General features: G+C 39.5%; 1 protein-coding gene across 2 annotated transcripts in view; it reads left to right on the forward strand.

Moving 5' to 3' along the window:
* DSCAM (DS cell adhesion molecule) overlaps window positions 1-14226 on the forward strand; it is a 404264-nt gene that overhangs the window by 279313 nt on the left and 110725 nt on the right. For both annotated transcript variants that reach the window (XM_059493997.1, XM_059493996.1), the window contains exons 11-13: window positions 9590-9786; window positions 12289-12385; window positions 13748-13876. In XM_059493997.1, coding sequence (XP_059349980.1) covers window positions 9590-9786; window positions 12289-12385; window positions 13748-13876 — 423 coding nt within the window. The remainder of the gene's footprint in view (window positions 1-9589; window positions 9787-12288; window positions 12386-13747; window positions 13877-14226) is intronic.

Below are 14226 nucleotides of genomic sequence, written 5' to 3' on the forward strand. Positions count from 1 at the left end.
AATGTAAAAAATCACCAAAAAAATTCCCAATGAAGGTTCCTATTCATAAAAGCAAGAAAAGTTTCCCTTTCTGATTTTTATTTGCTGTAAGAGCTGCTTCTAATTTATGGGTGATTGTATCTCAAAAAATATTACATTTAATATCTTTATAAATATTTTGTTGCTCTAAGCCCTGTTTGTTTCTCTTTGCTAGTAATTCCCTATTTCCATGAGACAGCTACTAAAAAATTGTTTATTTAAAACTTATTAATTTATTTTTATTAAAAATTTTATTAATTAGTTGTTAATTTAATTCATTGATAATTTTTTTTTTAGCTCGTTAATCAGCTTTTCCTAGGCTGTACAGCCTTCATGATGGTTCCCAACTCTTCTGGAAATTTTCTGCTTTTATTGAAATTTGCTATCCCTCTAGAAACTTGTGGCATGATGGGCATTAAAAGTAGAAACTGGACCATATAGAGGAAAAGAAAATATGAAATAGATGGAGAATTAAGGTTTTGGTTTTGCAGAAACAAGCAGACTAAGGTCATCAGACCATTCCCAAACTATTATTCCCAGATGGTGTCTAAAAAAGGGCAGAATTTTTACTGGATAAATGAAATAAAACTAAAATAAATATCTTCAGAGCTTTTTATTAGGATCTTATTCTCCCTCATTGAATGTCCTTTTGTGCCTTTCCTGGGATTGTAGCATTTATTAATGTTCTGAATCTCCTTAGTTAAGAGAATGTGGATTTGAGATCAAGCCTTTAGCACTTGATTTCCCTGAGTTTAAGCTGGAATTCTGAAGGTTGGTTGCAAAAGTCTGATCAGCTCACCCTGAGGTCCTTTTATCATCAATAAGATGTTTGTTGTCTTTAAAACAAGACAGATGGCCCAATGGAAGGCCTTCTTTTGTCCCCTGCCCAGTACAGAAATATTCTTTTATTTTTAGCCACCAGAGGACCTGTTGTGTTGAACCACTCATGGGTTTTATAACCATGCTTGGCCCCTGTGCCCAGGTGAATGCTTTTGAATATTCACCCAATGCAGCAACACCTCTCTGTGAGTGTTAATATGCAGAAAATGTATTTATTTATATTGGTTATGCTAATAAATTCATATAGAGAGTGGCTGCTAAATATACAGTGTTGTGTCTTGCTGATTTAAATACATTAGAGTCTGTTCCTGCCATCACAGTGCCAGATTATATTGGTCTATCTGCAACTATGTAGAAAATAAAATTATAATTCCCTCTGGATAGCCAGAGGAGACTGGTTCTAGCAGAGCCCTGTTTCTTATACATCAGCAGACAGCATTTCATGGCTTTTTAGCTCAGAACTGAGCTGTTATAGACCCAGGTCTCTGTGCTTAAAAGTATATTTACTTGCATGAGTGAGCAGCGAATGAAAACCATTAATGTCCCGGCATGCCCCACTCCCCAGTACTCATTTCTGTTGGAGCCAGACTTTCTTGGTGTGTTTCTGCTTCATTTAAACCTGTCAATACCCCAATTAGTGTTTGCTTCTCTTCCCCAGGGAGGGACATTTACACATGTCACTTCACAGCCTCCAAAATCTAAAAGACTTATGGGAGCTGCTGGGTCATAAAATAAAGCCTGATTAAAGCTTGTGCTTTCCAGTCACTTTCTGCCTTTTTTTTTTTTTCATTTAAACTTGTAAATTGTTCAGGTGATCTTAATGAAAGGATATAAATAGAGAATTTAAAGCATAAAAACTTGTTTAAATAAATAAAACCTAAAAAAACCTCCACTGTCCCATGGGATTCCACAGTTTCTGTTTTTAACTGATTTGCATTCAGTAAGTCACCAAAAATTAGAGTGCTGTGCTTTACAATTATGATAGCAGTAACCCTCTCATTTCACATTAAAACTTGATGCCATCTTGATGGCAGACTGAATCCAATTTAAGATCAAAGCATTGGAGAAGTTATCTAAAATTATGTATTGCTAGTTGTAACTGTTTAACATTCCTGCTCTTTCCAGCCTGGCTTTTATAACAGGCTGATTAAAGATCATAATTGATTTGGAACAGAAAGTGGCCCAAGGAATTTCTAATTAATGGAGACATGTTTCTGGTGCTAATTTTTAGGCTTCCCAACGATGTCAATGATGGTAAAACTAATATTGGTCATAAATTTCTTCCATGGGAAGATGATCTTTGTCTAAGTCTCCATAAATCACAATTACATACGCGGTAACAAAATGGTTTTTCCATCACTAATTTTTGTTTTGACAATTAGCCAACTTTTGATGAGACTGATTTCCCAGTGCCTCGTGTGAGCTCCCACAGTTTGTAACTCATTTCCACAGGCTTTCAGTACAGCTTGCTGCAGGGGACAAAGCTGTCAGCTTATCATCCCCCCACTCCCTTCCCTTGGTTACTGGAAGTGCAGTTGGACAAAATGGGAATTGAAGGTGCAAGAGAAAGTCACATTCATTTCAGAGCCATGTCAAAGTCAAAGGAAAGCCCAAGAAACAGCAGCAGCTGCTGGTCTCCTGTGTATCATCTGAAGCCATCAGTTTGCACTGTACAAACACAGAACTAAATCAAGAAAAGACCTTGGGAAGAGGAAAAAAATGCTTTTGTGATTTGAGTGAAAAGCCCTTTTTTATTTTATTAATGCGTCTTTTGGTTAAAATTCATAGTTGTCATGCAAAATATATCAACTTCTCTTCCTCTAATGTGACCTGAAAGCACTTCTGAGTGAATAAGATATGAACCCTAAATGTTCACAGCCTTTGCCCTGACACACTCAATCAGATCGGGAGGCGCTGGTGGAGCTGCCAAGGACTCCAGACATCATTGTCACTTTATTCCAGCTCAGCATCAAACAAGGCCTGTTCAAGCTTGGAAACACATGTTGGAATAATGTTTATAATCAAAGTAACTTGGCTGAAATGGTGTTTGAGGATGCACAGAAGCCATATTCATTCCCATTCAGTATTTATTTATTTATTTTTAGATTTTTTTTTCTCCAAAGATTACCTTATATGGGTGTCCTAATAAGGCAGTTTTTACAAAGCGCTGAGTCTCTTTTTGTTATTGGGTTTGAAATACAAATTTATAAAGCACTGGACCTGCCATTTCTGTGTTTGATGCCTTTCTTTTTACACAGCACTGTTGGTTTTTGTACTTTTCTGTCAGAAAATTTTTTTGCCAATAGAACTGCTAATGAATCTCTTGCCTTTTGTCCAGCAATTCATTCATTAAAAAATGCATTAAAAAGCTACTTGTCTTCCTTTTAGGGCAGATTTGGGGTAGAAGGCAATTTGCTTTGTTCAGCTTTATTTTAAAATATTTTCAAGAATATACTTATAAATAAATTTTTGGAATTTATTCCCTATATACTACAGACTCCTGAAACTAAATGAGTAAATAATTCAGTCTGTCATATGAATTAATCAAATCTTTACTTCTCAAATTTCTCAGGTTTACATGTTTGAAATTATTTTTTTCTAATCTGAAACATCAATGGCTGTGAATTTAAAAGCATTGGCTTTTTAAATTTGAAATTCATGCCATATTGATTACTGGCACAATTCACCCAGAATGGTTTCTATCTGGGAATTGTATTGCTTGAACAAAAAATTCTTTACTGATTCCAAGAAATAAAATATTCCATTCTAAAATCACCTTCATGAAGAGATTGAATAACTCAAATGGAATTTTAAAAATATTTATCCTAAGAGAACATGTCTCTGAGGAGGTTTTCACAAAAAACAAACACAAGTAGGTCCAAAATGTAAAGTTAATTTTCATTATTAGTGACTATTGGTAGAAAGAAGTTGTCATTAATTATATGTCCATATTATTATCTATAATAACTTGTATACATAAAAATGGAATTTTTTTGGTGTGTTTACATTCTTTTACCCTCTGAGACACAGAATTTGTTTCCTAATCTTGGACATTTCCTGAGGATGAGGATTAAGAGAATGATTTTCACCTGCTGAACAGGCTTGACTTTTACCAAGGAGCTATGAGTTTAAACTGAAGTGCTTGGGAAATCCTATTGATTCAAAATTCTCTTTTCTTCACCATTTGAATTCCATAGATATGATATTTAAGTAAACCCAAATGTCTCCCATCAGAAGGGGAAAACTGAACTTACAAATTTTAGCAAAGCTCCTGCTGACTCCTGAAAGTCTACTAAATTTGAAAATAAACTAACAAATACATAGGTCAACATATAAAAGTGTGACAGCTAGGCTCACTTAAATACAAGTAATGTGTTTGCATGAGCTTTCTCTGCCTGAGCAAAAGCAGATGGAAGAAAAGTGAATTTCTGAGGTAGGAAAATCCCATTTGTGATGGAGAGAAGTGTCCTCACTGTGGCAGAATGAAAGGACAGCTGAATTTGGCTTAAATGTTAAACTCGAATTTCAATTCGTTTTTTCAATATTTTCTCAATGTTTGCAAGATAAATCTGCAAACATTGGTTACAGATATTTCCCCAGACTGGCCAGTTCCAGCAGGATCCAGTGATGGAGCCAAAATATGAGAACACTCTGCCAGGCCAGAGATCATCAGACCAGGAGAATCCCAGAATGGTTTTGGGTTAGAAAGGACCATAATTCTTAAAAATACTGAGAACTTGAGTCTTACAATCCTTTCTGAATGATATATGGATATTAAGTGTTTAATTACAAACTGAATGGGAGATTTTTAATTTGCTTTTTCCAATGTGGCTATTCCCATCTATGAGGTGAAAGAGGGAAAAAATACCTCCCTCCACCCCAGCTCTCTATATAATTTTTTAAATTGACGTGAATTTTTGTTTTCTCTTAATTCATAAAGATTTATTCTAAAAGGATTCAAAAGTTTCTGATACCCTTCACAAGCTTTACTCAACTTCCTACAGTCTTGTTAATCTGGATAATGAGATTGGTCTTTATCAAAGTAATTAAATATTTTCATTTTAATTTGGACTCAGTTCCTGATGAAACACTCAGCAGTAGCAGAGAAAAAATAAGTCAGATTAAGTAATTTTTACTGAATCTTAGGAAAGGCCCAGATTCAGTTTTCTTCATGAGTAGGACAAAAAGTTCTTGTTTTGTCTGAGCCACTTTCACAATTCTTAAGGATAACCCAAACTACTGAATTTTGCACTTTGATTTTAATGAAGTTGGTAGTACTAAAAAGCAATCATTACATCAACAAGAATTTATTATTAGCATTATAATTGCTAATTAATATGATTGTACAATCTAATATTTTGATATGCATTAGTATAGCAATAATATTTAATGCTATAATAAAAATTGTTTAATAATGTAATGATAATAATATAATTAAATATTTTTAAATTATTTCTTGCTGTGTTTCCATGAAGAAAGGGGAAAACAGTGGGTTCACCTGTGAAAAGCAGCAAATAAATCAGCTTTCCAAAATAAAGTCCAACTCTAAACAGAGAAAACTCCTGGATTAATGCTGCTGGCAGAGGTATGAATACCTTGAAATTGGAAATTGCCATGACTTAGAAATTGTAGCTTCTACTTTGTCCAGTTTTGACCAGTAGATCTCTAATTGTGCCCAGCACCCCATGGCTTCAGACATGGAGAACCCCCAAAAAAACAGAACTGGATTAATTTGTCCCCCAGTGAAACTCCTCCAAAACTGTGGAACATGGCAATATCCATTCCTTGAACCTGCACAGCAACATGCCCTTCCCTCCCCAGATTCTCTTATATAAATATCTATAAATATAATTATGTGTCTGTACATAATGCACATTTTTGAAGAGATATAAGGCACAGCCACACTTAATATGGCATCTGAATCATCTTGATACATTTCTAAATGCCTTCACTTATTTTTAAGACATCCTAAGAGAATATCTCATGCATATGTAGTGCAGATTTAGCTTGCTTATTTACAGTTTTCTAGATTATTTTGTCACTAAAGAACCAGCATATTTATCTCAGTTATTTGCATCAGTAATTTGATTAAAGATAGTTGGAGGATGAAGAAATATGTTGCCTAAAATATCCTTGGGAATGTGGCTTTGTTACCAGAAATCTTTTGACATAGAGGAAGATAAAAAGAAGAGCTTATGGTTTAGAATCATTGGAGATAAATTGTGAAGAGAAAAAAATCAGCTTTGGAGGAAGGGGAAATATTTAGCTGTGAGGCATTGCTATGGCAATAAGGAATCCATGTGGAAGATTATGTGAGGAGAAGGGAAGGATAAGCAGGGATAAAGCTGTATCTGAGGAATAAAGTCATCTTTCTTTACATGTTTTTATGCTGCTCTTATTAAGAAAGTTTGTTGGGGGGGAAAATGAGCTTTCCAAGGAAGCCTCTGGTTTTTAAAAGCAAGATAGGGAGTCATGGGGTTTGGTTTGGAACTGTCACCCAGTGCAGGAGCTGGAAGAGTGTGGAAACCCAGAGCACTGGAAATATTTCTGTGTCTGCTCTGGGGTGCCCTGACCCCCAGGGCAGCACTGACTCTGACCCTCATCCATGGAGAAAGTTTCCTGAACTCCAGAATAGACCAGAATCCACAAAAGTGTGAAACAGATTATAGAGAGCAGTGTAGGTGCATCACTTAGGTGAGAAATTGAGGTTTTGGGGTTTTTAGTGTGTTGTGGATGGAAGCAAGATGGAGGGCACAGGGTGTTGTCCTGGGTTTGTTCTTCATGCTGCTTCTTCCTCCTTCTCCATGGGTTTGGGTGGCATTTTGTAATTGGGCAGAAAAGTCCCCATTGCAGCTCTTTGGGATCAGTTATTGGGGTAAAAGGGAAAATAATCCAGGTGTCAGTTCTTCACTGGATAGTTTAGTCTCAAAAGACCTTGTAACAAGAGATTGTTGGCCATTGTGTGCCTTCTAATGAAAAGCTGCAGAACTCACAGCAGTGAGACTGTTTTACTGATCAGAAATAATAAACACCTGAGTGTGAACATGAAACACCATCTCAAGTGCCTTCAATCCAGACCCAGAGAAACCCACAGCTGGTACTGCCACAGAAGAGAGGCAGGAGTGACTGGGACAGGCTCCTGGATGGCTGTGAGGTTTCAATCCAAGTCCAGGTGTCCCATTTTCTGTGTGGTCCTGCTCGTGAAGCAGGAGGAGGATGGACCTGCCAGGGCAGGGAGCTCTGGTACCTCGTGGGTAGGCACAAAACTCTCACCCCTTATCTACTGTGTGGGTTCAGAACATTTTTACCATCACCAGGGAAACTCCAAGAAGGGGATATTGATGGGAAGAACAATGCAGCTGTAGGGAATACCCTCTAGGTGGCTTGGGGGTTGACTGATTTAATTAGGGACAGGAAATGAGGCTGGAAGAGGAAAGTATAAAGGTATAGGGATTAGGGGACATGTGAGAACCTGAGGAGGTGGAAGCAGGAAGAAAGGACAGGTGAAAGGGACATGGAGGCCGTTGTGATGAGGGGACAGAGATGTGCAGAGGAAGGGACATGTGGGAGGCTGGGGACATTGTGGAAGGAAGAAAGGAGGTGGCACAAATTTATGATGGTAATGTGGACTCCTTAACAGCCTGGCACTCTTTTGAATGGGGTCTCCTATTGGACAAAATGCATAAAAGGATGTATGGGACTATTTCAGGTAGAAATTCAGGAAGAATTTCTTCACTGAACGGGTTTTCAGACATTGGCAGGGGCTGCCCAGGGAGGTTTGGAGTCCCCATCCCTGGGGATGTCCAAGGAAGGCCTGGATGTGGCTCTCAGTGCTATGGGCTGGTGACACATTGAGGATTGGGCACAGCTTGGCCTCCATGGTCTTGGAGGTCATTTCCAATCTAAATGATCCTGTGATCTTGCATAGCCCTGCTTGTTCTGAGTTTGGAGGAACAAGCAGATGGCCACAGAAAAACAACTTCTGAAAGTAACCTCCTTGTGGGTACCTGGGCACACACATGAAACTGAGGCTATTTTCATTCTCTGGAATATGGAATCAGACTCATCCACATTTTCTATTTTGATTATTCATAATTTCTTCTCTTCAAATTCTCTTGGACAAAGCTGATGAGTACCTGATACCCAAACAGTTAAACAAGAGGTACTTCATCACTAGTGCATGAGGAGCCTCCTGCCTCACACAAGATCTTTCTCAGAGTTCCTCCTGGAATCAGATCCCATTGGTAACTCAAACCCACAGCTCCACAGGCCCTGTTAATCTCCAGATCAGTTTGGTTTGGGTCAGGAAGCCTTTGAACAGAAAGGGCTGCATCCTGACATATTGTCATCTGCAAGCATTAACAGCTCTGGCATGTGAAAAGGTCATGCCACCAAGCATTAACATTACGGGCTGGCAATTAAAGTAATTTATTTAAATAAGGGTTATTATTCTGCTGTGTGGCAACAAACACAACCTGTGCAAGGGGAAAGCCTGGGAAGGCCTCGAATCAGATCCTCTGCCAGTGTCATCTGATTAAAACAGGACCCAGAGAGGCTCAGATGGAAGGAGTGAGTTGTGATAAGAAGAGGCAACGATTCATGCATAGAAACAAGGGACTGGGGCTACTGCAGGAGGCAGCCCTGGAGGGCAAGAGCTCAGGGAGGGGGTTCACTGCTGATGCCTCACATGTTCCAGAAGAGTGGACAGATTTATTCAGAAAGAACAGCTCTGGGTCCTGTCCAGGGATCTCCAGCTTCTCCTGGGCCTGAACTGAAGGATTTGTGGGCTTTGATTCTTTCTAGAGACAGAAATCCAGGTGCCATTCATTGGTGGACAAACCATGTGGGGAGGGAAGGACATCCAAGAGATCATCCTGTTTCAAAGATGTTTTGGATTTGCAATAAAATATTCCAAGGACTTTTTTTTCTTCCTCTTAGCAGGAAATTTTAATTCCAAAACATGAAAATACTTCAGGTTTAAGACTATTCTTGCTAAGAAGAGTACTTTTTTCAACATTAAAATTTAAGCCCTTTTTAAAGAATGGTTAATAAAGTTGACAGGTATGTCCAAACTGTTCTGCAAAAACCTTCTGAGTACAATAAAAACTCGAATCTAGCTAGGTTTATTGTCAGTTTAATTATACTTTCAGTTCAGCACAGTTCAGCTACACACTCAACACATCCATGGTCTGTAAGCTCCTTGGTGCAGAGCCTTTCTTTTAATTTTGTGCAGCTCCTGGTTTAATTGAGCCCTCATTTTGATAGATCATTACTGTCACACACACTGGTAAAACATATAACAGTCAGCAAGTAGAACAGCAGCTCGTCAGAAGGAAGCAGACATTTTTATCAGTTCTTTATTGTCCACATATCTGAACACTTATTAGTTAAAGTCCCTTTATGTGCTGTGAATATTGAATATTGAATTATGTTGAATACTGAATGCTGAATTAAGTTGCCCTGTGAGCAGCAAAACAAATGAAGACAGGCTTCCTTTGGGATTCACACCCTCTATTGTCCACTTCCAACTCCTTTCTGCTAAGTTCCCTTTCAGGCCCATCAGTTCTCATAACACAGGAATGAAAATAAAATCCTTTTTCACATTTATTTCTACCTGATTCAATATGGACAAGCTCGGTGAGACACAGATTGAAAATCCAACCTTGTATCATCAAACCCTTCAGCTCACTGAGGAACAACCTTGGTTTTTTTTTGTTCTGTCTGTTTCTAGTTCCAGCTATGATAACCTCCTACCCAAACACCACCCTGGCAACTCAAGGCCAGAAGAAGGAGATGAGCTGCACAGCTCATGGAGAGAAACCCATCATAGTCCGCTGGGAGAAGGAAGACCGGATCATTAACCCCGAAATGTCCCGGTACCTGGTTTCCACCAAGGAAGTTGGGGACGAAGTGATTTCCACCCTCCAGGTAAGAAAACAAACTGGCCCCCAAATCATACAGATATGTCAAGGTGTGCTTGGTTTGGTTTTGGTTTAGGTGCAGGGCCAGAATGACAACACCAGAGCCCCAGCACTCGCTCCGTGCATGGTGGGGCAGCCAGAAGAGGGAGAGGAAACTTCTGCAATCCATCCCTAATGAAAAATTCCCTCTTTCCACACTCCAGAGGCAGCAAGAGAGTGAGCCAAGCACAACATTCAATCCTCTCTGTCTCGGGAGCAGCGTGGCTCATGTCTTAGTGTGTCCTTCCCTGAATCAGTTTGACCAAACTGCTGATAAACTCTGGCAAATACCAAGTTCTGATGTGTGTCACACTTACCCTCACCAAAATCACTAAACTGCTTTGAGAAAAAATGCTGCCTTTTTAAAGTGCTCTTCTCCCTTCCTTTCACTTGGTGGGGCTTGTGAGACCACTTTATAAAGTCAGGATTCAAAGTAGTTTTACGTGTGCTTTATGAAATCTAGAAGGATCTTTCTTCTTTTTTCTCACTCCAAAATATTCATTATCCATTTTCAATCACATTTGAAAAGTGTATTTATCAGGCCCAAGGCACTAATTCTTTATCTGTCTGGTTATTGTCTAAATTTTAGTGTAACTCTTATGAAAGATTTCTTTCTTTACCAGCCAAAACCCGTTTTGGATGACATCCAGTAAAATTATGGGTTTGCTCTCTGTGAGAAATCTTTGTCACTGATTTGTATGAGAAACAAAAAATTCTATGTGTGATTTTGTTCCTATTAGTATTTGTGTGATACAAATAATATTGTTTATAGGATTGACCCCTAGGCCATCATTCTTGTTGATTTTAATAAGATAACCTCAGGATAGACAACTACATTTCTATTTGGAAGGCTGGAGTCCTGCTTGGAGAGTTTTCTGAAGCAGTTGTGTACAGCAATGGTGTTCTACATCCATGTGTGTTACATACAAAATCTTTCACTTCTGAGAGATAAAACACCCCAAAAAGCAGAAAGTGGCAGATCAAGGCTGTCTCTAAAGCTTTGAGCTCAGTGCTTTTGCATGATGATGTAATCTTTAGTTGTGGACTCAGCTTTTATTATTTCGGCAGGACCCCTGCCTCAGTGAGACAGGACTTGGATTTTCACTGGGGCTGAATTAGGGTTGAGTAATGAACAGCACTGTGTGGTGCAAAGCTGATCTTTGAGACCCAACTTTACACAGATGGCCAATAATTAATTGTGTGTTCTTTGTTTTCTGGGCACTTGCCCTGAGCCCTTGGGGTCTGATTTGCAGAAGCACCAAGCCCTCCTGGCTGCAGCTGAACTCAGTGGAAGCTGTTATGAACACATGAAAAGCCATTTATTGCTCAGGACTCTGAGGGAGGGGGAGGAAGGCCCTACAAGTCTCAAATTGGGCTCTGGAAATTTTTGTTTTTCAGCTCAGCCACACGTGCAAGTGAACACAGCTTGACACGTTGCCACATCTCAGATGATAACTCTCCAATTTCCTTGCAGCAAGTGGGAAATTAATTCATTTATCTTAACCAGTGGTGACTGGGAGTTGTGCTCACATCACCTGGGTGTTGCTGAGGAATAAAGAGCACGTGGAGTTTCCATGGCTCAGCTAATATGTGGCAACTTGTCAAGCAGCCACAAATGTTATCATACATCTGCTTCCTTAATTCCCTACATGAAATGGTGGCAATGCTCTTCATGGTGTAAGGACTGATGAAAATAAATTCACTCCTGTTTCTGCAATGGGTGAATTCAGAGGAAAATGCTGTGAGAAAATGAATGTCTGTTTTCAGGGCACAGTTTGAACAGGGCACAGTAAATAAATTGTGGAGCAGCACACTGAACAATGAGAAGGAAATGGTATTTCAAATATCTGCTAGTTTAATTTTTTTTTCTTTCTTATACCTTGAATGCAGCAATGGTCCTGTAGAAAAATATCATTATGATCATGTTTGTAAATATTATATATAAATGTCCTTGCTGTTAGCAAATTGAAAAGAAAGACCACACAAAACTTTATTATGAGGCACCATGCTAAACACTACAGGGTTCACCACCAGTGTTTGAACCTTTATTTCCCCCCACACACACTTCAGCCACTTGAGTTATTATCAGAAATAGCCAGAAAAATTTGGAGGCAGCAGGAGGCACCATTTTGTATGGCAAATTTCAGCCAACAGTTAAATGCTTGGCAAAGTTGTGAGGATCTGGAAACAAGGCTCCTAAGGAGAAGCTGCAGGAATAGGAGGAGCTCCAGCTCCTGACTACACGTGTTGAACTGATAGCCTGTGTCCTCAGACCAGGTGCTGCTGGCTTTGATAATCTCAGCATTTTGGAAGCTTTCCTATGCAATTGTATGTGTGTAACCTGCCATATCTATTTATTGCTGTCAGGGAGAACAGTCTGAGTGATTTTTCTTGTGCCACACAGACAAGCTGTTGGTTTGTTTTTTCTGTGTGCTGTTCAATCCATCACCTCTTTTCCAACCTCCTATAGATTCTGCCAACTGTGCGTGAAGATTCTGGCTTCTTTTCCTGCCACGCCATCAATTCTTACGGGGAGGATCGTGGAATAATTCAGCTCACTGTGCAAGGTAGGGAGAGGGCAACACGAGGGAAAAACCCCACAGCTATTGTAGGACAGGAAGTGTAGAAATCTGCTGGGGGCAGGGAGGTTCTGATTCTTAATTAAATGTGTTCCTCATTGTCAAAGAAATGTGGAGTTGCATTAAGGTTCTCGGTCTTTCATTTTCCAGCATCACAGCTTATATCAAAATAAAAGATAATCTTGAGTCCTTCTAGACCTATACAAATTAATTAGAATTTTTTTCTTAAATGCAGTAGTTGACAATTGCCAAAGATACCTAAAACTAATATCTTCAGTAAGGACTGTAGATGTGGAGGATTGAGGGAGAGCAGGTTGCATTTAATTTTAAAGAACAAATGTGCTTCAAGCCCAGGTCTAAAATAAAGCAAAAGTGATCTCACTTCATCTGTAGAGAAATGTTAAACCTACTGTGGAACTTAAAGCAAAACATTTCAAGTCTAATCAATCAAAATAAATTGTGAGCAGTTTGCACAATCCAAATTCTAGGAATTTATCTTGCCTGGGGCTGGGGTTCCCCTCCCACAGGGCAGAAACAGCAAGTCCTGGAGAGGTGACAATATTTGAAATGCAGGGCACAGGCAGGACTCAGCCACTGGCCACTGCTCATTCCCGTGTGGTGCTGGTTCCTCCTGTGCCTCTCTGAGCCTGCTCACAACAAATTCCTACAACTTGCAGATTTCTCTCTCCCTGCTCTTGATTCCAAGTAGCAGCAGATTCCAGAGGATGCCTAAGGCAGCCCTGTTGAAAAATTCAGGTGGAGTTTGGGGACAGGTTCCCAGTTCCACCACTGCTCATCTAAGCTTCCAAGACAATTTAAAGGGACATTAGAATGGGTCTAGGTGCTGCTTATTTGCAACATTAACTTTAGAGGCAGAGAGAACTTTCAGAGTGATTTAATCAAATTATTCTGTTATTGAAGTAAGACTTTTAAACGCACTCAAAGAGAATGAAATTTTACTCTCTCTCTCCACCAAATTCAGCATTTTTGCGTTTAGTACTCATATTTCTACAATCACTTTTTGAGTAAAATCACTGATAGTAGTATAAGGGAAATGTGGTGTTTGAGGTAAAAAATCTTTCCTGGGATGAAAGTCCAAGCTGGAGTGATTTTAAGGAAATGCAATCAAGAAGGTTAAAGAGGAGCCAGTATTCAAGATTACACCAGTGACTCTGAATTGAAAAATGCTGATATTTCCAGCGGGTGATTAACAGGATCAGGGTCCCCACAAGTGGCCAAAGAAATGCCAGGAAAGCTGAGGCAGTGCCACGCTGGTTGCTGTGCCCCTGCTAAGAGGAAGGGCTGTGTTCTGAGCAGAGCTGTGTGTGTGTGTGTTGTGTGTTTGCCCAGAGCCCCCCGACCCCCCTGAGATAGAGATCCGCGAGGTGAGAGCTCGGAGCATCGCGCTCAGGTGGACCATGGGCTTCGACGGCAACAGCCCCATCACTGGCTACGACATCGAGTGCAAGAACAAGTCAGGTAGGGAACAACCTCAGTCATCCCCCTGCTGCTCATTCCCCACCAAGTCCGTGCTGCAAAAGCTAATTCATAAATTGACACTGCCTGATGGAATTTTTTGTAACGGTTTGTTTAATCTTCCGTGGGAAGATTTATCTTCGTTTGTTGTCCTTTTTGTTTGTTTTGTGGTAAAGATGGTAAATTTAGCAATTGCTGCTTTCCCCTTTTACCACTTCATGCTATATTTACTGAGGCAAAAATTTTGTGATGTTTTCATTAGTAGAAAAAACATTTTCAAGAGTGTTGAATCATGGATCATCATTTTAGCCCTGGTTTTGTAAATGAAATCAATAATGTACAGGAGAGATTGA

The sequence above is a fragment of the Ammospiza nelsoni genome, chromosome 2 (assembly GCF_027579445.1).
Source record: "Ammospiza nelsoni isolate bAmmNel1 chromosome 2, bAmmNel1.pri, whole genome shotgun sequence".
Taxonomy (NCBI): domain Eukaryota; kingdom Metazoa; phylum Chordata; class Aves; order Passeriformes; family Passerellidae; genus Ammospiza; species Ammospiza nelsoni.